The 23,391-nt window shown below is 38.9% G+C and overlaps 1 protein-coding gene across 1 annotated transcript in view; it reads left to right on the top strand.

The window, feature by feature from the left end:
• Nucleotides 1-22,994, top strand: part of LOC121739769 — a 76,679-nt gene extending 53,685 nt beyond the window's left edge. Inside the window, exons 2-4 of the mRNA XM_042132324.1 lie at nt 13,506-13,548; nt 18,049-19,666; nt 22,057-22,994. Coding sequence (XP_041988258.1) covers nt 18,132-19,666; nt 22,057-22,885 — 2,364 coding nt within the window. The 5' untranslated portion in view covers nt 13,506-13,548; nt 18,049-18,131 and the 3' untranslated portion in view covers nt 22,886-22,994. The remainder of the gene's footprint in view (nt 1-13,505; nt 13,549-18,048; nt 19,667-22,056) is intronic.
• Nucleotides 22,995-23,391: the final 397 nt, after the last annotated feature.

Raw genomic sequence — 23,391 nt, 5'->3', positions numbered from 1 at the left:
ATAAGATTTGTCGAGAAAATAGAGATCTTATATAAAGTATTATGATCAAGAAATAAAGGCAATATGAAACGGTTCACTAAATATTATATTATTCGTCTGAGTGAATATAATATATTTTTTCACTTTATGTTAATAAGGTAATCTAGATAAGAGTTCCCCATCCATCCATAGTAATATTGTAATTGCGAAAGTGTGTCTGTCTGTCTTTTGCTTCTTCATACCCAAACCTCTGAACTTGATCCCGGAAAAATGTACGGTTACCGCGCGATGAACGAATTTTGGCACATCGTTCGTCGGTCGCGACGTTGGTAGTCCGTATAGACCTCAAATTACACAAAGAAAGAAGACAAACCCGAAGGAATGTTTTTAGTTTGTTCATTTCTAGTTCACTCAGTAGGAGACAGGAATTAAATCTAATAGTGAACGGATCCAACAGTGTCGAAATAGTTCACGAATGTTTCACTTCATATTCAAACTTTACTTCAATTGAAATATGCAAAATATTCCTCCTTATATAATATTTTATTACAAGATTTTATCTTATTTTTTATGTATATTGTATATCGTTTAAGTCAGTAGAAGCCATAAAGCCAATATATTAACATATTTATGTAATATAGTCTTATCTTGAATCTTTCATACTAGATGAGATGAGACGTTGAATTTTCAATGTTATTACGAGAATCGTTTTGCGGTTAACAAGGATTGTATTTTAAATAGTATTCAACGTTTTTTTAATAAAAATAAATTGTTGTTATTAGGAACACTAGCTATTCGACCGAGCTTTGCTCGGTATTCGATGAAAATGACATTCTCTGAAAATGATTTCTAGCTAGATCGATTTATCGCCCCCGAAACCCCCTATATACAAAATTTCATGAAAATCGTTGGAGCCGATTCCGAGATTCCAATATATATATATACAAGAATTGCTCGTTTAAAGATATTGCAATTTATTGCATTGTCATTGGCATAATACGTATGGGAAGTTTAGAATTAATTAGACTACTGGATATACCTAAAAATCGTGCTCAAAGATTCCGTTACGTATATACAGCCCAAGCGCGTAAAAATTGCATGAGATGTTTTATTTAGTACTAGCCTACTAGTATTATTTAGTACCCGCAACATGGTACCGCGAAAGACAATACATTTTCCCGGCAAGTATACTATGTCCTTTCCCGGGACTCAAATCATCTCCATACCTTATCATACCATAATCAGTCTAGCGGTTTAAGCGTGAAAGGCAACAGAAATACAGACATACACACATTTGCTCTTATAGTGGAGGTATTGTTTACTATTTAATCTTATTATTCTTCGTAAGTCTATTTCCAAGTAAGTTTCTCAGTGTTAAAACAATTAAAATCAAACTGAACCAACTCTCGTGTTCCGAAATTTTCCGAAACTAATGAGTTTAATTGACTATTTGATAGACATGTGCTACCTAACTCCTAAACTCTAGATGTAACTAAACTACGCCTTATTATGTTGCGCGCGTTTTCTATGTGTGTGTCTACTGTCTTACTACATGCGCATAAAAACCAGAGTCACTTTTGGTATGACAGAACCCTACTGATTTCTTAGGTTTATACTTACGGATACGAACGAAACGCTGTAACGTAGCTGAAACGTCGGGATTAATAAAAGTGCTTCGCGACAAAATCCGTAAGTGTTTGAACCTTGTAATATAAAGACAGAACTCTATTTTTTTTTCGGGCAGACGGATTTCCTGACCTTGAACAATTGCATACCCTTATAAAAAATTACAGCACTTGACACTTGTAACTATTATCTAGTGTTGCAAGTCGCGCTTATGGTCCTTACCACTTACCAGTTATGTCACTCACTCGCCAAGTCTCAATTACTTTTACGCCGGTTTTCTGTTAGACCGTGGCTCCAGTCTAGCCGGGCTGTTCGCGCTAAAGCATGGCGCATTTAATATTCAGCGTAAGATCGACATGTGACTTTTTAAGTTATTAAAATTTCAGCTCGGCGGATTCGATCAGCGCTCAAATCTACCTCCGAACGTAGCATTTTCCATCGAACTCACTCAGGGATATTACGACAAATTACGTTTCCCGGGAAATGGCTGGAAGCACATTGCAATATTATGTCGTACGGTGTAGTATAAGGTATATGATAGCATATATTTATGATGCCTGCAACTTATTAATCGCTCGGGAACCGTACACTCTCCGAGACAAAAAGTATCCTTTGTCCTTTCCCGGCACTTAAAGTATCAAATTTCAGTAGAATCGGTTCAGCGGTTTGGACGAGAAGAGGTAACAAACAGACAGGCAGACAGACTGACACAATTTCGTATTTATAATATTACTAGATGACGCCCGCAACTCCGTTGCGCCAAAATTCGTTTATCGCGCGGGAACCATACATTTTCCCGGGATAAAAACTATCCTATGTCCTTTCTCGGGACTCAAAGTATCTCCATACCAAATTTCAGCAAAATCGGTTCAGCGGTTTGAGCGTGAAGAGGTAACAGACAGACAGACAGACAGACAGACACACTTTCGCATTTATAATATAATATATAATATTATATTAGAGTACAGAAGTATGGATAATATTATCTATGAAGGCGTCAAACCCGGGACCCTCACCTTCAGCATCACACCTCAACTACTGAACTACAATCATCAGCTGAAATCTAAATAGGTATCACGATAGGTACACAACCTATCGTGGTATCTCCAAATTAAAGATTGTAGGTCAACTAACATACGTTAAAAGTAGGGGTTGAGCGGGGATTATCGCGGTGGGGGTTGACGGGGCGGGGAGGGGAGGGGTGTACAAATAGGTCGCACCCTCGTCACCGCGTGGTGTCATTAGCGACTGTCACATTTGGCCGACTAGCTGACTCTATAGTGACCGCGACTCTGTTATTCTGATTTAGTTCTGTACCTGATCTGCGTGTGTTGATATGGATATTTTTACTATAGTCCTACACAACGTCATTATTGTATTTTGTTACATAAACTAATTTATTCGGAAAACTATTGATATAATACTCCGTTTTCAAGTTTTACTTTATGGAAGCAAAGCTCAGTATGGACAGCTACATGCTACTAAAACGAAACATTAGAAGCAGGCATACAGTTTCACCGTGGGCTAGAGAGAGATATTACCATAAAGTTAATATACCTAGCGGAATAGAGAAACAAAGGCCTGAGCAAGAGAGATGTTACTATCAGTAACACTGCGTGGTAAAAAGAGACGTGTGATACAAGACAGCAGCACTCTTTTTTGACGTCCAGTCGGCACGTGCTGCACGTTCACAATTTAATCTCATAGAAATCATGTTCAATTATGCTTGTGTAAGTCTTTACGTACACATATTTTTACACACAGATGAAACCAATTTCGGTTTCGTTTGACAGCTCGAGATTGTTGCTCTATTCCGCTAGGTATATTAACTTTATGGATATTACTTAAATCATAAATTACTTCCTCTTCTATAGAAAACTGTAGATAATGAATTGAGCTCTGAATTCTATGAAAGTAGTAAGTCAAAACTAATTCGCCGATATCGACAGCGTAGATGTCAAAAATGTATATGGAGATTTCACTTTCAGCATTGCACAAACGGCAAACCTCATTGGTTTTAAATGCTGTTAAGGTTAAGTTTTTATAATAATTGTACATGCTTTACCTATATTTTGGTGAATAAATAAATAAAATAAAATAGTTTGTTATAAAGCATCGCAAGCGCGATGTCACTTAGGGTCAATTCAGACCGCAACTTGGATGGATTTAACATACATCAATTGCGTGAGACGTCTTGCGAATCTGTCAAATCCATACTTTCGAAATGAGTCTACACGTCGCGTCGCGGTCTGAATTTACCCTTAGTTAGTTGCCGAACCAGTATTAAGGTTATCGTACTACGATGCGGCGTCGTTTCACGATGTGACGTCGCGTCGAGGGAATCTACGGTGAGCATCGTAAAAAACTACGTCGCGACATCGTAAAGTGCCACGATACACGGCACGACGTCGCGTTATAGAAAGTCATGATTGTGATCTATGTTTAAGGCTTCTTATGAAGTGGCTCCCGTTATTCATATCTAAAAGAAATGGGTGGATCTAGTATCTTCTGAGTTTCTGTCTTTTCTTTATCAATTTTCTTAACAACAGCAGGAGGACGCGTCTAGTGCGGTCCATTTATCGAAATTAACTGCGACAATTCACCCTGCATTGTATCAATGGCGTCGTGCCGTGTATCGTGGCACGTTATGATGTCGCAACGTAGTTTTTTTACGATGCTCGTCGTAGATTCCCACGACGTGACATCTCATCGTGAAACGACGCCGCATCGTGGTACGACACGATGTCGTATCGTGTTTATGTGTCCTGGCCCTTAGGCACCAGTAGTATCGACGTTCTGAAAGTATTTGATTCAAATCTATTCAGAAATAAAACAATTTTATTTTTTTTATAATTTAGCGAATGCATTTTTAGCTAGGGGCTCTAGTTTAGTATTATCCTAAGTACTAGATCTATCCTCATATTAAAGCAACACGAACCTAAGTTCAGGAGTGACACGTTATGGCCGGGCCGCGCTCGGGGGCGCCTATTTACATAATTGCCTCTGTATACATAAAACTGATTTATTCCTGACGTATTTTTATTTACGCGCGAATTCCTGAGCTTTTAAAGATAACGAGAAGTAACAATCGGTATACATTTTAATATAAGGATAACAGGAAAACGGATTTTCTTTCAAAATATAGACGTTGGTTTCCGACTCAATTTTTTTAAATTTTGTTGATTAGTTATTTTGTTTACTTAAACAAATTCATATTATGTCCCGAGTCCCGACTTATTGATATAACGCTTAATTTAAATATGATATTGAATGTACTGTCACTTCTTGGTGGAAATTCATCTTCAATTAAATAATTATACACTTTCCTTGCACTTATTTCACTTTATTTTAAGATAATTTTTAAAAATTACCTGCAGTACACCTGATGATGATTTTTTCGAAACCGGTCGTGTATTTAACAATTTTGTAATAAATATCTTAAAATAAAGTGGAATAAGTGCAAGGAAAGTGTATAATTATTTAATTGCTTAATTTAAAAGAAGAAAATTTTGCAAAATGAAATCGTAAACTACTACTATTAACTTAACAATGCAATATTTTCTGCTTCCTTATGGAATTCGTTTTAAAATAAGAATATGCGCTAAGATGCTTTTGCCTTAAAAGCACATTAATGAACTAACATGAAGTAACGGTGTTTTTTTTTTATGAAATAAGGGGGCAAACGAGCAAACGGGTCACCTGATGGAAAGCAACTTCCGTCGCCCATGGACACTCGCAGCATCAGAAGAGCTACTGGTGCGTTGCCGGCCCTTTAAGAGGGAATAGGGTAATAGGTGAGGGTAGGGATGAGTAGGGAAGGGAATAGGGGAGGGTAGGGAAGGAAATAGGGGAGGGTAGGGGATTGGGCCTCCGGTAAACTCACTGAATCGGCGAAACACAGCGCAAGCATTTTATACGTGGGAGAGCCATGCTTCGGCATGAATGGGCCGGCTCGACCGGAGAAATACCACGTTCTCACAGAAAACCGGCGTGAAACAGCGCTTGCGCTGTGTTTCGCCGAGTGAGTGAGTTTACCGGAGGCCCAATCCCCTCCCCTATTCCCTTCCCTTCCCATCCCTACCCTCCCCTATTACCCTATTCCCTCTTAAAAGGCCGGCAACGCACCTGCAGCTCTTCTGATGCTGCGAGTGTCCATGGGCGACGGAAGTTGCTTTCCATCAGGTGACCCGTTTGCTCGTTTGCCCCCTTATTTCATAAAAAAAAGCGCTGTTTCACGCCGGTTTTCTGTGAGCCCGTGGTATTTCTCCGGTCAATCCGGCCCATTCGTGCCGAAGCATGGCTCTCCCACGGTAAAGCAATCTAGTAATATAATATTATAATTTAACTAAATAAGTGGGTTCAAAACCAATTTATTTACCAGTATAAATACTTATAACAATATCCAATAATGCTTATGATACCTGTTATACGTCTGCCACACATGATAACAGTCATTTGGAAGCGATAACACTTAGACCCAGTTTCATCAAGCAATGTTAAATAAATAACGGCTTGTTAAATCAGTTAACGGCCTGTTAGAGCTATCGAGCGTTCCACCATACGCTAATGTCATGTCAAATCACCTAACACGGTGTTAAATTTTAATTCCTGCTGGGGTGGTCCGTTAAATATATAACAGGCCATTATAATAGTCAAAACAACAACTTTTTAAAGACAATACCCAATATCAATAAAAGAATCTGTTTTGACTTTTGAGTGTTGCCGCCATGTTTCGCCACATCCTTACATATTATTTATTATTTTTCATGTTATGCATAATTATTTATTTTCATTTTGTCAAAAATTCAGCCCTCGGATTTTCCTTGACATTGCAAATACACTGACTTGTATCAAAATTACCAAGCCGAAATAAGTAAATAAAAGTTTGTATCATGATTCATGTTTTCAGCTTTGACAGATTATAATTATTAACCTGGTGAATTAAAAAGAACTATTGTAGTGTAACAAATGTATGCGATCAGTGATATTTTAATTTGGTCGCATTATCTACCAGATGACGTATTATACGAATAAGGTGAAAATGACACATTGCAGCCAACATGTCGTATTAAACTTGTACATTGCAATTTCGTCGCCTTATAACAAGAACGAACGAATTGAATGTTGTTCACTTAACGTTGCATTTACTAATCCGCTGTTAAATTTTGACTGTGGGACATAAGTATTTTAACAGTCTGTTTAATTTCCCAAGGTCCGTCTGGTAATGCCTTGTTAGGATTTAACAAACAGAGGTTGGTGAAATTGGGTCTTAGTTTAATTAAAATATTTAATACCACGTTAAAACTCGCGTGACATTCACCAACTAATTAATTTATTTAAATTGGCCGAAATATCTGTAATTGTATGTTGAATAAAGCTTCTGTTTTAAAATACATATTCTGATTATTATTTTATATGAAACAATTTTTTTTATGTAGATGAAAAATGATCTTAGAATTATTATTACTTTCTGTGGTTGTTCTTATACCTAACCAAGGAGTGTTAAGTATATGACCAAACACACAACAACACAGTACAACAAAGAAACGCGAATATTTATTTGTTGTATTGTATTGTATTGTATTGTATATGTTGTATGCACAAAATATAATAATAACAGTTTATTATTATATTTTGTGTTTATAAACTGTATAATATTAGTTTTTACTACTAATCGAATTTAATCTTGTCTGAATGTATATTTTAAGTTAATAAAGTTTCTTACTTGAGCATACACGGGTACTTATGTTATAATTCTGCAAGGCAAGCTGTTATTGAAAACAATGTTCTTGTAGAATTTAAGTGTGCGAACAAAGCCGACCGTCACATCATGCGTAACGTACCGTATGTAACGTAACACAGTTGTCTAACATCAATTATTGTAATCCATTTTCCCGCCCACATTATGACATAATATGTCCGTATATTATCATGGATCATGAGACAAAGAGGGTGTGACCTGTGACAAGACAATAAACGCCGACGTAAGACGCTGTCTTCAATTACTAAAGGCTTAAGGTTCAGGTTGTGTTTCCGAAATGTCGCCGCGACAGTATGAAAAAAGTCCACGTTTTCACTAGAGGACATTTGTCTTGCGACCTTGTCACGCGACACGAAATGTACGTGTCCCACGTCATGTTGTCCGACGTCACAGCGACATTTACTTGGACTTATCGCCGTGCGACATACTGTTCACTACTGACTAGTGTGAACAAGTTATACGTCGAGGGACAAAGTTGCAGGGACAAACTAGGTGAATGTCGGACGACTTGCCTCCGCGACATGTTCCCGAGTGAAAACGTGGCTTTAAGATATATTATTTTGACGCCTCCGTGGTCTAGTGGTATAGAGCGCGGCTCTTGACTCGGAGGTCGTGGGTTCGATTCCCGCGTTGGAAACATGTTATTTCCAAGTTTGGTTAGGACAATGCAGGCTGATCACCTGATTGTCTGACAAGTAAGATGATCCATGCGTCGGATGGGCATGTAAAAAGTCTGTCCTGCGCCTGATCTCTCGCTAGTCGTGTCGGTCGTCCGTCCCACTGGGTTATGAGAGTAAAGGAATAGAGAGTGCTCTTGTGTACAGCGCACATACTTGGGCACTATAAAATTACTCCTGCGTAGCTGGCCTGGTTTCAATGAAACCGGCCACCGTCACCGAAACCGGTGTGGGAGCTATTATTATTTTTAACTAATAAATTATAACATGATTATCTCACTTTAATTGTCGAAGTTTTAGTTTTAAAGCTTAATAGCATAAAAAAGATTTACATAGCAAATAACTTAGAATAATATTATTCCTTTTAAAATTCTAGACAAAAGGCATTTGCATAGTGTAGTTATGCTTTCATAATTTTATGATTCGCTATTTAGTTAAAGATTTGATGCACTTACATTGAGTGGAATATACGAGCCTCGTTGTAGTAACGCACTGGCATAATCAGCGTTAAAATTTAGTTTTTAATGACTTATAAAAAATGCTGAAATTAGGTGGTACGGTTTCCGCGGCCCTACGTGATCCAGCTCTATGTCTTGTCCGCAAAATTTGAAAACAATACAGACAAAATAAAATTCTATGTAGTACGTTAAAAGTCGCTGCGACATTCCATGCACATACCCTTACAACGTTTATAACTCGCGAACACGGACAAATCCCACACTGTCCGGAACAAAAGGGGATCAACTGTTTTGTATATTACCTTCCCCGGCTAGTTTGAATAATGCCCCTTACTGCGGCAACACTAACTATCCTGTTCCAAATTTGTGTTTCATAAATCCACTAAACGATTTTTTGGTACTTACTTTGTTTATTTATAGTGAGTATTTTTGTGATAAATTCATAAAATAATGAGAGTATTTTAAATGCTGACAATTTTGTTAAAGTTCGTAGATGACCGATGCAACAAAATTTTAACGTTCTTGTGTCTAGAATATGTTATTTGTGTGTACGTAGCTTTCTAGTAGAGCAACTGCTTTAAAGCGGGTACCCGTTAAATTTTGCCGAACATAGATAAATCTTATGTCCTTTTTCTATTTTGAGTCTAGACTCAAAGTACCTCTACATCTTTCATCAAAATCGGTTCAGTGATTCTATCTTGAAGAGATTATCAGACACACACATCCGCATTTTCATATCTATATATTAATACGTGACAGAGAAACTTTGTAATCCTTTTTACGAAAAATGGGGAAACGTAGGTGCATGAAATTTCGCACAGTTATAGTTTATATGGTGAAGGAGTGCATCGAGCCAATAATATTTTAAAATTATGCTTTTATTATACATTTTTTTAACAAATAAAACGTTACATACACTACAACACACACACTAGGAAAGATGACAGATTTTTAAGTGACAAGCGTATACATACGAATTCTTCTTCTTCTTCTTTTAAAAATGGCCGCCTCGGTGAGTTGCCAATGTCAGAGTGGCTTAAAGGACTATACTCTTTTATATTTTATGGTTGAAGTCTGTTGACAACAAGTTGACAAATTGAAAATGGATTATAGTTTTTTTTTATTGAATTTTAGATTATATTAGACAATGCTTAGACGGCCAGTCTGAGATCAGCTGAGTCCCAGAGACAAGAATTGAAAAAAATATATTATGTTAAAGTCAATATTTTTTCACAAAATAAAGGTAGTAGTCCTAATGTTGTTGAATGTATGGTCGAATTTCGACCATTGGGCGATCTCTAGTTATGGATAAAAAAGTATTAAATTAGCCAAATCATTTTTGGTTAACTGATTTGATTAAAAGGACGTTTTGAAATGGCACACCCCATTGATTTATACCCCAGTATCAATGCCGTTCTGATGGCATGAACTATCGAACAGTAAACTTATTGTGTATACGCTTTTACTGGCCGCCACTCACAGAACAACTTTTTGTAACGGACAACCATTCACACGATTCTAGTTAACAAATACAACTTTTACATGTTTTCTACGATATACAGATATACAACGCGACATTTTAGTGTTTGTTTTCCCGCAGCAGAACGATTAACCTATAGTACTAGTATCGAATCATGCAAGTTAATATTTGAAAATAAAACGATATTTTGTATGACGTACTATGGCAACTTTAGGAGCCACAGCCGATCCTAAAGCCCGGCTGAATTTAATTTATGATTTGAATAAATAAACTTCACAAATCTATTGTACTATATACTACTTGATTATTCATTTTACTGCGGGAAAACAACCATTAATATTTCACACAGTATAGTTTGTGCGTTTTAAGATGATATGGGTGACAGTTTTCATATTCCTTGCTACGGGTTTTTTTTACAAGAAAACAAAAAAAAACAAAATGTAATAAATTATATTGCATCTACAAAAACAAATGTTTCCTATAATTGTTAATGAATAAAAACGAAAAGTTGCTAAATGCTAACTTATTAATATAAAATTATAAACATTAACTGTGAAAAATTATTGTTACGAAAACATTTGAAAAATATCAGACGCATAAAACGGAACTTATGTCAATAGAGATTGACTCTGTTGAATCGAAATCAAATCGATAAAAAAGGGCGGCCATCTTAAATCGCCGGCACCACTGAAATGTCAGTACGAAATCGATAATTTCGATTGCAATTCCTTTACGAAGTCATTCGATATTTTTAAACTATCGATTAATTTTTGTTAGGTAACTTCCCTACTATTGTCAATTATAATGTGTCACGCAAATCATCATAAAACGCACAAACTATAGTATTAACTACTTCTCTTTTTAAATTATACTTTTGAGACTTGATCCATCAAAATAATTTAAAAGTCATAGCGGAACATGGAAAGTTTCTATTATCACGTCTTGCGTATAACATTCTCTATCTCCCTGTATGTCTGTTTATCTGATTGTCTTTTTGTCCTCTTCACGCTTAAGCCGTCGAAACTATTTTGATAAAATTTAGCATGTTAATAATGGTCCGGGAGGTGATAATAATAGTACATTTTTGTCAGACGGATCATGTCAATTACCTAGAATTGTTGTGATCTGTCGGTGGGGTTTGAGCTTTGACGTAACACGACCAAACTACGTAGGTCCTCCATGACTGCCTAGGAATAAACTTCTCTATATACATATAATAATAGTATAGGTCTACTAGAAAAAGTGAGAAAATAAATTGACTTTAGCAATACCGGGGTAATTGGAATAAAACATTTTGATCCTTTTTTTCCTTAAAGCGGCTTATTCTGTGTGTGAAACATGCAAATATAAAAATTTATCCAATGATCAAGGATATTGTTTTGAAAATCTGCCATCAAAATTTGCCATCAGATTCTGGTAGACCTATTACATTTACGGTTTTCACACGACTGAGTTGAGGGAAATCTAAAAATTATAACATACTATCAAACAACACAATCTATTTACAATTTAATTTCCAAATTTCATGTCATGTACTATGTTTGACCATAAACTGTAATTCCTGGAAGCGGTTATATTTAAAATGCAATAAATCGTGCTCTGCAGGGCGTAGGGTTTCCCTGGCCATAGGGCGACACGCGATGGCGTGCGGCCGGACTTGGCTCGCACGCCACTGCCGCCACACATTAACTTCGCGTTCACTGACATGATAATCATGATTATTTTATTTTTTTACCCGACTGCACCTGAAGGATGATCTTATCTGTAGCCTTACCTTATAAAACCAATGCCTGTTTCCCTTGGTCGTGGGTTCACACGTTTGCTCCTGCAGAGTAAACGCGCATTTTCACGGGCGCATAATATTATAGATCCAGCCTAATGGTTGATTAAGACCATAACAATACGCGTAGATTTCTAATTTTCATCCATCCAATCCGTCAATTCAGTACAAATTTAGAAGAGGCGAGGCGAGGCGCGGCGCGGCATAAACTGGTATGGATTTGACAGATTTAAATTGCGTGAGACGTCTTGCGAATCTGTCAAATCCATATAAATTTAGAAATGCATCTACGCGTCGCGTTGCGGTCTGAATTGACCCTAAGCGGGATGTACGTCTTCCCCACCAGCCATCTTACATAATAATATTGTGTCTCCAATTGCGTATCATATTTAAAGGAGATGTGAACTCAATATAAACTTCACAGGATACTCACGCCGCAGGGCTTATTTGTATCGAGTTAGAAGTTTTCTCCTTGAAATTTTGTTAAAAGGAATTGTACTTTGAAACTTTTATTACAATCTTGTGTGGATTAGGTCATTAGGTTTATAAGGAAATTGAATTTCAGAGCTCATTTTATTCTGCGGCAGTGAAGCCGACAAATAAATAAAAACTCTTTCTACTTTCACAGTGAAGTTTACAGTGTGTAACACATACAAACCCAGAAGTATCATCACTTAGTTTTGTTACACCCTGTATAGCTAGACACAGTACACAGTACATATCCTAAAATATAATAATCTTATTTTATTACACCCGCCCTGTAGAGTGTAGATTATTCTCAGGTGTATAAATTTTTGTAGAGTTGACAGCTAGTACTAAAAAAGAAAAGTGTCTATATGAGTCAAGTATCCCTAATTAAATTAATTGAAATATAAACCCACTAGGTACACTAAAATAAGGGAAAACATATTTTTAATTTTCTTTAATTAAAGTTGCAATCGACACTTTTTACGTTCCCTTATAATTAAACCCCACGGCGCGGTGTATTGGTGTATTGCTAACTTTTAAAGTTTATTATCACCTCTACGTATAGCTTTAATTTTTACATAACAATTCTTATTATAAACATAACAAGAGCTACCATACATACAATGTCAAATTACCTCAAAATTACTCTTAAAAATTGCAAAAAGTTACAAAAGTACGTACATAATATTATTGTCAAGTTAAGTAACGTAGATAATGGTGAAGTACGGTATTATTTAAATTACACGGGTAAAGAATAAACATTTTTTATGTCAAGATCGTTAATTTGAGAACAATGTCGAGAAAACGGAGCTAAACGCAAAATATTAACATTTCAAGATAAATTATTATTTGAAAACGTTTTCATTATTTGTGTCGACTGCGAATTAACATAAAAATCCGATCCTCGTGCTAATAAATCATGTAAATGCTGAGAATAAAACAAAACGAGAGAAGTGCCGGGAAATAAAATGAAATTAGTTCATTTCGGTGAATGTTCTTAATGTGCGAATGTGACAAGTTTGAAGCAGAACTTAGTTCTGTCTAATCTTTTGAGGAGTCAATTAGATTTCAAGGTCTCTAGTGAAGTCTAGTTGATAACACGATACAAATAAAGACTTCTCAGATTTCAGAAAATTTATCAAAACGATCACGCTCATCTTTGTGGCTAAAATTTTATCTAAATATGATTGACCTTGCTGGAATCGCTTCTGCGTTTCTAAGTTTAAGTTTAAAATAGCATTCACATATTATTAAAAGATATTTCATTTATTTACAGATATCAACACCACCATGGAGAACATCAAATGTAAAACTTTGAGGTAAGAATCTAATCCTTAAAAAATAATTGTAACTAGTGTGTACTACATTCCCGGAGTTTAACCTTTATTTTTTTTTACATTTCCTCAAACGTAACAGCAGTAGGCATACGCCGAACGTTGAAAAGAGATATTACTTACTCTCCTACGCCAGCGGTCCACGCCTGTCGAACATCTTTATTGATTCTAAAAATGAGCACAATACTACAAAATATACTTCAATATTAACATACTAACTCAACAGAAATGTACCATTTAGTAAAAACAACATGACGCCCGCAACTCCGATGCACCAAAATTCGTTTATTGTGCGGCAACCGTACATTTTATACGTCCAAGAGCCATGCGTCGGTACGAATGGGCCAGCTCGACCGGGGAAATACCACGTTCTCACAGAAAGTCAGCGTGAAACAGCGCTTGCGCTGTGTTTCGCCGAGTGAGTGAGTTTACCGGAGGCCCGTACCAAATGAAATTAGCAGAATCGAGGAACTGTTCAGAAGTATAGAATTTCAGGAGTACATTTTTTTATAATAACGAGTAACTTACCTGTTATAATTGTAGGTACGTTTTCCTTATGTCCAATTAATATTAATTAAAACAGTAGTAAAAAATAATAGCGTAAATTAAATCGTACAATTTTAATTATTGAAACAAACCTTTTCGACTTCGAATAACATTTGATTATTTAAATTCAGAGTTAACCCGGGCCGCTGACATCTGGGGCTCACCTGCCGCAGGCATCGCAGGGTTAACCCACGGATTTATTAATATGTCAATCGAAACATTCATATTTAAACGACCTCTGAATAAAACATCTTTGTCGGCTTAATCTTGATCATTTTAATATAAATGCGCATTGCGCATGTTTTTTTTATGAGGTTTTTCTTTCGGTTGATAAATGATTTTCTGTTGAAATCTTTATAGTAAAACTGTATTCATAGGGGTAAGGGAACCAAGGACAGCATGGTTTAAGAGCCTCTTAATCTATGTGGCAATTTTAATAGGAAAGGTGTCTTAGATTTCCGAAAATGTTTATTTATTTCGACGACCTCTGTGGCTCAGTGGTGAGCGCGTTGGTAGCTCAAGCCGGGGGTCGCGGGTTCGAATCTCGCCGACGGAACAAAAAGTTTTCAATGTTCCCGGGTCTGGATGTGTATTAAATATGTGTATGATAATATAATAAAAATCTTAAATATAATATATAAGTATATATTAAGTATATTTAATATAATATATAAGTAGTATAGTATAAAAGTATTACTTAAATATATTTCCGTTGTCTGGTACCTGTAACACAAGTGCTTTTAGACGTGGTGTGAAGCGTCCATAGATATTATTATTATTATTATTTGTTCATTTGGCAGTTTAGGAATCGAAAATCGTAAGTACAACGATTTGGCCACCATACAGTGAACTGTATAGTGGCACAGAATAGATAATAATAATATCTATACTTAATAATATCTATAGACGCTTCACACCACGTCCGTCTGGCCCCGTGGTAAGTACCTGAAGGACTTGTGTTACGGGTACCAGAGAACGGAAATATATTTAATATTTTTATACTATACATACATTTAAGATTTTTATTATATGATACACGTCATATTTAATACTCATCCAGGACCCAGGAACTTAGAAAAACTTTTTGTTCCGTCGGCGGGATTCGAACCCGCGACCCCCGGTTTCAGCTACCAACAGCCCGCCAACTGAGCCACAGAGGTCGTGTTATAGTAGTCATATTAGTACATAGTGGCCAAATCGTTGTAGATAAGAAAAATAACCTCACAAAAAATAGTAGCTTCTGAAAACATAAATAATCTTTAAAAAAACCCTGCCCTCGCACTAAAATGTAAACCTGAATATTATTAATCTGTACGGTATCGATTTGTTTGTTGTACATTGATATTCAGGGCCGGAGCTAATCTCGACGGCTCTATTAGGCTCAGCCGAAGGTTACTTTGCGGTTTAATAAAATAGTTATTCAACTCCGTGGCCTACTTCGCTCAAACATGGAGTTGCGTTTTTGACATTTATGTTATAGCACAAGAGCCAGCGACACTGGGACTTTCGTCATTTTAAAGTTTAAAGTTTACTCATAGAGATAAGACCGACCAGCAACTGTAGTTTCGATCGCAGTATCCAGTTCTGAAGGTCTACCTAATTTTCGATAAAGTGTAAATATCAATTGTTTGTTTTATTTTCTTCGGGATACCAACTGAAAGTCTAATACAGGGGTCACCAAATGGCGGACCGCGGTCCGCATCCGGACCGTGAATCCATTGTGTGCGGACCAAGCATTTTCGAAGATGAACTTCGTTAAAAATAAATTTCGGTCTCGTCTTACTGCTGAACATCTCTATTTTATTTTTATTTTTTTAGGGATTTAATATCAATAGCTTGCAGAGAGATACTTAGCTACAAAATTTGGCACTTCTAATTAATAATATGTAAATAAATACCTTTGTAATTACCTTTGATCTCTCAAAATGGACCCCGAGCGAAACTAATTGGTGACCCTTAGTCTATTACTTTGAGGAAGTTTAAGGGTGTCTGGTGGTGGAAAGCAACTGTCAAAAATGTCCGGCAGGGGAAGACGAGATTACTACCGAATTACTCAAAAAAATAAGATAAACAATTACGATTGAGCTTAATTCTTTATCGAAGGTCAACTAGATCTTTAGGACTGAAACTTCTTAAGTAACTACGACCGAAACGCCATAGTTGGTTGCCTGGAAGAGATTGTTACCTAGTAATAAGGCCGCCATTGTGACACCTATGTAAAATCTTGTTTAAATTGTTTGTATTCTCTATGTATTGTGTGCACAATAAGTTGCTGGTCGTTCTTATATACAATATAACAAACAGGTAATATAGCAGCTTTAAAAAATGGTGAAAGTCTGGCTGTCGCTGGCTCTTGGGCTATAAGTTTAGAGAGCCACAGAAGCGTAAGTCGTAAAGGTTGAAATGCGTGGCACAAATGTCAAACCGGGTTGCAGCAAAGTTCACGACATAAAGCAAAATATGGAGTTTTGTATACAACGAAATGGAAAAGCGTCATTGTATTACTAAAAAAATGTCAAATAAATATCTTAAGGGTGTTTACTCATTTGGAATGACATAGTTTATAAACCTTTATTGCTTTTTTTTTTTAATGAAATAAGGGGGCAAACGAGCAAACGGGTCACCTGATGGAAAGCAACTTCCGTCGCCCATGGACACTCGCAGCATCAGAAGAGCTGCATGTGCGTTGCCGGCCTTTTAAGAGGGAATAGGGTAATAGGGGAGGGTAGGGAAGGGAAGGGAATAGGGGAGGGTAGGAAAGGGAATAGGGTAGGGGATTGGGCCTCCGGTAAACTCACTCACTCGACGAAACACAGCGCAAGCGCTGTTTCACGCCGGTTTTCTGTGAGAACGTGGTATTTATCCGGTCGAGCCGGCCCATTCGTGCCGAAGCATGGCTCTCCTACGTATAAATTGCTATAGCAAGTACGGTAGGTATAATAATATAATTATTATAATAAATCCCGCCCGTAGCCTACTCGTGTATCTTAGATGTTAACTGTTTATTGTGCTATTATCACTTTATAATAATAAAGATAGATGACGCCCGCAACTCCGTTGCGCCAAAATTATTTATCGCGTGGGAACCGTACATTTTTCCGGGGTAATAAGTATCCTATGTCCTTTCGTAGGACTCAAAGTATATCTATACCAAATATTATTATCAAAATTGGTCCAATGGTTTGGGCCTGAAGAGGTAATATACAGACAGACAGACACACTTTCGCATTTGCATTATTAGTAAGGAAATATAGTTCACGTTCCTGAAAGTTCGTAAGAATGTTAACGTGTTAACGACAAATTCAATTAACGATAATGATCAAATCTTATTTAATTGGCAGAAGTACCCGTAGACAATCAGGTCCCTCATTATCGCGGCTTAGTGGCAACACGGGTTGACTCTCACTATTCCAATCGCCCGTGTTTAGAACACATTACCACGTCATTTATTTAGATACCTAGTTATTGGCCGCAACTATACCATCTATACATATTTTCGGGATGAGAATCATTAAAAAATTATTTCTCATGACTCAAAGTATATTGATGCCACAATTTAAATAGGCGCCAAACTTTATGAAAATCGGTTCATCGATTTATCAGAAAGATAAAAACACTTTTACATTATATTATATTTGCATGTATAAGCAAAAATAACTATCAACTTTCATGGAGCATGCATTATACCCTAAGAACGGAAATCTTGGCACCACGCCACGTGATACACAATTGGAGCGACGGCGTACTTAAGAACTTCTTAATCAATGACCGCTTAGTCTTAACTTAATACTTAAAGACCTCTATAATATTACACAATATGTGGCGTAGCTTTTCTAGGGCGAGTGAGTTAAAACATCAGTATCATCATGTAATTATAACACCATAACATACTTCTTATTCTGAGTAATGCATCAATAAAGCGATATATTTTGTCGGCAGGCTGGTGGCAGCGTAGGGGATGAGGAGCGGCGCGGGCGGCGGCGGCGCGGGCGCACGCGGCGCGGGCTGAGCCGGCGCGGGGTATGTGGGTGTGGCTGGCGCTGGCGCTGGCGGCGGCCGTCTCCGCCGAGTGCCCGCGCCACTGCGAGTGCAAGTGGCGCAGCGGGAAGGAGTCGGCTCTGTGCGCGCGCGCCGGCCTCACGGCGGTGCCCCCGCGCCTCGACCCCACCACGCAGCTGCTCGACCTCACCGAGAACAGGCTGGGCTCCCTCAAGGACGATGCTTTCGCCTCGGCCGGCCTGCTCAACCTCCAGCGCCTCTACGTCCCCGCGTGTAGCCTGCGGACGATCAAGCAGTACGCGTTCCGAGCTCTAGTGAATCTCGTCGAGCTGGACCTGTCGAGGAACCGGCTGGACTACATCCCGTCGCAGGCCTTTGAGTCCATCCCCGAGCTGCGCGAACTCCGTCTGAGCAGTAATCCTATTGCGAAAATAAAGGACGACACATTCGCGACGCTTCCCCACCTCGTCCGTCTCACGCTTAGCTCCTGCAAGATATCGGAGATAGAGCCGAGGGGATTTTTCGGTCTGGAAGGATCCCTGGAGTACCTGGAGCTGAGCAAGAATAAGCTGCAGGTCCTCCACGTGTCAGTGCTGGCTCCCCTCCGGTCGCTGAAGGGCCTCGAGCTGGCCAACAACCCCTGGGACTGCACGTGCGCCCTCCGACCAATGAGGGACTGGATGATTCGGAAGAACGTTCCCGCCACCGTCGTCCCCGACTGCGCGCAGCCCCCGCGCCTGGTGTTGCAGTCGTGGGATCGCCTGGATCTAGAAGATTTTGCGTGTCTGCCCGAAATCGTGGGCACCACGGAGAAAATCTACGGTACGGAGGGGGAGGCGGTGACCTTGGTGTGTAGAGTGCAAGGAGTCCCCGCGCCGCGAGTGCGATGGGTGCGAGCCGGCAGACTGCTATCCAACACGTCAGGCTTAAATTCAATAAATCCGGGGCGAGCGTTTCTCCTCCGCAGCGAGGGTCACACGAGCAACCTGACCATAAAATCAGCGGACGTCCAGGACTCGGGGTCGTACACGTGTGCCGCAGAGAACAGAGCCGGGAAGGCGGAGGTAGTTTTAAGTTTAGTTATCGAAAAGAAGGCCCAGGGGCGGGGGTTCGGGGGGAAAGCCCTGATGGCGGGGATGGCCGTATCGGCAGTCGTAGTGTTAAGTTCGTGTTTAATAGGACTTTTTGCGTACGAAACTAGGAAGAAGAGGCAGCTAGATAGGTGGAACGAGCAGATGGTCACGTCCAACCACACCGATAACAGCTACGAGAAAATAGAAGCCAATTTAAAAAATAACGCGGACGTCGCTCGGGTGCTGCCCGCGATCACGGACGCGACTCGGAAACGAGGCGACTATAGAAATGTTCCTTCGCACGATCCAGAGGATGACTTCGAGCATTTAGGAAGAGAAGAGGTGCGGGAACGGAAGGAGTCGCTCTCGCCGCCGGTGGAGCCGAGATGGCGGAGGAAAGATCTCGAAACTCGAGAGGTTATCGGCCGAGCCAGCGACACTGTACAGGATCTGCACATACCGCGGCTCAGCGAGTACAGTATGAGGTAATTATTGCATTATTACATATAATAGTTAGCAAAAAATGAACTCAAAATAGAATATAGTTTCATTATAGTTCGTCGTATAATTACGGCCGCCTAATATTAAATGTTCAATTGATTGTTCATTGGCAATTACGCGATCACGTATTACGGCGGGTGTAATTATACCGCATTATATTAGGTGTAAATTAATATGCTGATTAAAATATTATCGTAATATTACACGTGGATGGATGGTATTTTTACCTTAAAAAGAGTGTTCGTAACAAAAACGTGAGCTAAAAATACTTTGTCAATTTGAGGTTGTGACCTCTGAATATTTAATTTATTAAGATACTTCAAACGTACATAAAACATGCACGATTTCGTGTTGTGTGGATATTTTAGGTTTCGGATGTAATTGAAAAAAATACATGTAACAGTAATATAAAAATAAATCCTAAAACTGAAATACAATACAGAAAAACTATAAATCTTTCGTGGCCTCAGTTGCATTCTATACTAGAAAAGTAAAACAAAACATTTGAAATAGGCTGCAATAGTAGGAAACATTTTTAGGATAAAAACCAACTATTTTACTTTTCACTTTTGTGTACTGAAATAGAAGCTAAAACACAGCATTATGTACTTTAGTTACGTGTACTATTGTAAATTGCTTTGACTTAAAAACATAATATAATGAAATAAAATGCGAAACTAAATGAAACGTAAAAATAATGAAATGTTTGATTGAATAAATTATTATTTTACTGTTATCAGTTATCACAGATTATTGTAAGTGACTGGCCCCGTGCGAGTTTCTTACGCCGGTTCTTCTCGCCGGGTTAGTTCCCGAACCGGTGGTATGCACCAGAAGTAACGACGTTCAGAAACCATTTATTGTAAAAATGTTATTTTGAATAAAAAAAGTTTGAGTTTGAGCTTAAGTCAAATAAAAAAAAATATACCAACCACCAAGTGTGTACTAATAACGTACATAACTTATATAAGCGATACAGTATGGTATATAAACAGGTGGTAGGCACCATGTAGACTTTCTGGAAATATGCATTTAAAATTTATTCAGAAATAGAACAATTTTTATTTTAGTAGGTGTTATAACCAATAAGTGCATCGGTATTTCATATCTTGTGACACGAAAGCAAGACACGTTTGGTACCCTTGTATATCTAATATTTTGTTGATATTGTTATCTGCTATCTGTCAAAAAATCCTTTACAAAAAATTTGCAGACTGATGATGATACTAAGCGTTTTCCAGCAGTATTGCAGAGAATATTCTTTAATATCTGTTTTTAATCGCCTGTTGCTTATCTGTCGTAAGACAATAAATGTGATTCGGTGTTAACGTTATTTACTAATAGCGTTAACACCGAATTACATTTATAGTACGGGAGCCCTAGATTTTTTTAAATTAATATTAAAGTAATTTTTTGTGAGTAGCTTCATTTTTGTAAGACGAACAACATTTTTATTTATATACAGTGGTAGCTAACAGAGATAGAAAGGATTTCATACTTTGAATTGATAGTCCTAAAATATGGACTGTTTTATTTGTAGGACAATGTTACTCTTAAATTATATAATTATTAACCCATCAATATACAAAAAATCTGCTTGTTAGGGGTCCATTTTAGGGTTCAGTAATCATTAAAATGAAGCTACTCACAAAAAATAGCTTTATAGTAATAAAAAAAATTGTTCTAGGGAACTCGGACTATATGTTTTTAGTTATTTCCTTCCGACTGTTTATGTCGTTAATATTAAAAATACTTTTTATAATTCAACTATAAAATGACAGTAGCATATTGATACAAACGTAACTTTAGTGTTTATTTAACACGATTAGAATATATTAAAACGGGGTTAATGAGCGCACCATTATACATTACATTCACCACGATATGTCCTCCGCCCTGCGCCCGCCCGCCCTAAAAACGCGGCGTAAGGATGCGGATATGATAAAATTAGCCTTGCCCATCGCTGGCCCCGTTTCAATGCGTAACCCTTCTAGTTGCGATTGTTTTGATTTGCCTCCTATAATATAAGTATTTCGTTTTAAGAGTGTCTATAATCTATCATCATGCGTTTTAGTCAAGTTAATAACATCGAATCAAAAAAAAATTATTGAAATTAAATTTAGTTTTCTGTAAGTTTTATAAGTACGGATATACAGAAGTTTCAGTGGCTCATGACCCGCCTAACTTAATTATTTATTTAATCTGATTGAGCCATAAATAATATGACGTGAATGGCGTTTATGTCATGCTAAGCGTCCATTAAGTCCAAAAATATGTAAAAAGTTATTGTCTTCCGCGGCGGAAAAGTTTACACGTGACGCAGAGCGGGGCCAACCTCGTTGTTATTTTACAAACGAATTTAATTTTTCCGCAGAGGCGAGGAGTCGATCCAGTACTCGAAGTCGGCGGGGCGGCTGAGCGGTGGAGGCGGGCCCGTGGAGGTGCTGGCCGAGACCAACCGGTACAATAACAACGCCCGCCCCTACCCCCGTCCCCGTGCCCGCGACCGCCTCGACAACGACCTCTCCGGCAGCGACAGCGAGAAGAACTACCCCGACCTCATCGAGATGAGCTCACTCGGCAACGCCCACTTCCGCGCTGAGGTCAAGCACGACCCCTACACCTTCTACACGATCCCGCGCCGGCGGGACGGCGACAGCCGCAGCCCGCTGCTTGACAGCCGCCGGAACAGCTCCGGCGGAGGCTCCACCGCCTTCCTCGGCGGCCCCGACGAGCGCCGCCCGCCCGCCGGCCGCCGATCCAGCAGCTTCCTCGACCTGGCCGCGGGCGGCGCGCGCTGGCGGCCCAACCCAAGCCTGCCGGCGTCACCGTCACGGGACCCGGTTCCGTCCGCCACGCCACTGCTCGACCTGTCCGGCCTGCGGGACTACTCCCGAACGGGCCAGCCCTTCGAGGACTACGACTTCCGCGCCTCGCAGCTCGAGAAGTTCCTGGAGGAATACCGCTGCCTGCGGGAGCAGCTGTCGAGGATGAAGGAGACGCGGGAGACGCTGCAGCGGACGCGGGCGGTCGAGAGCGAGGAGCTGCGGTCGATCTTCAAGGGCAAGCCGTCGGTGGCGGTGACGGAGACGTCGTCGGGGGCGCTCGCGGACGCCGCCACGCCGCTGGCGCTCAGCCCCCCGGAGTTCAAGTCGCAGCAGCCGCGCCCCGACTGGCTCACCTCGCTGCTCTACCGAAACTGATGTTCGTGTAAATATTTGTAACTGTCCTAGTGTAAATGAGCAATCGAATTGTTGATAAGTGAAGTGATACGTTCATGTAATTCTTTTGAAGACGAAATAAATTTTTAAGTCTTAAGTTCGTTTTAAATTATACAAAAGATCTCCAGTAAAATATTATATAAAAATCTATCCGAGTAAAAAAATATGCTAACAACGTACTTAAATTCTTTGTACGTTTCATGAAAACGTACACTCGAGTCTCCGAATATGTTTGTAATATTCTTGAAAGGAACGAAACGTCGGGAAAACTTTTGATGAACACGAGTTTTCTCGCAGAAATTCGCCTCAGGACACATTCGAGTATAAACAGTCCATGCAAATCGTACAAAAGGGGGAGCGAATTCCGATACGCTAGTATTTCACCGGGGCGAGTTGAGAACGTTTGCATTTTAGATTAATGAAAGAATAAATCTTAATTCCTTCGTACATAAAACACTATTGAACTAAAAAATCGAGGCCGAACTTAA

This window comes from Aricia agestis, chromosome 2 (genome assembly GCF_905147365.1).
Source record: "Aricia agestis chromosome 2, ilAriAges1.1, whole genome shotgun sequence".
Lineage (NCBI taxonomy): Eukaryota > Metazoa > Arthropoda > Insecta > Lepidoptera > Lycaenidae > Aricia > Aricia agestis.
Note: the sequence above shows the minus strand (reverse complement) of the source record. Positions and strands in the feature narration are given on the sequence as shown.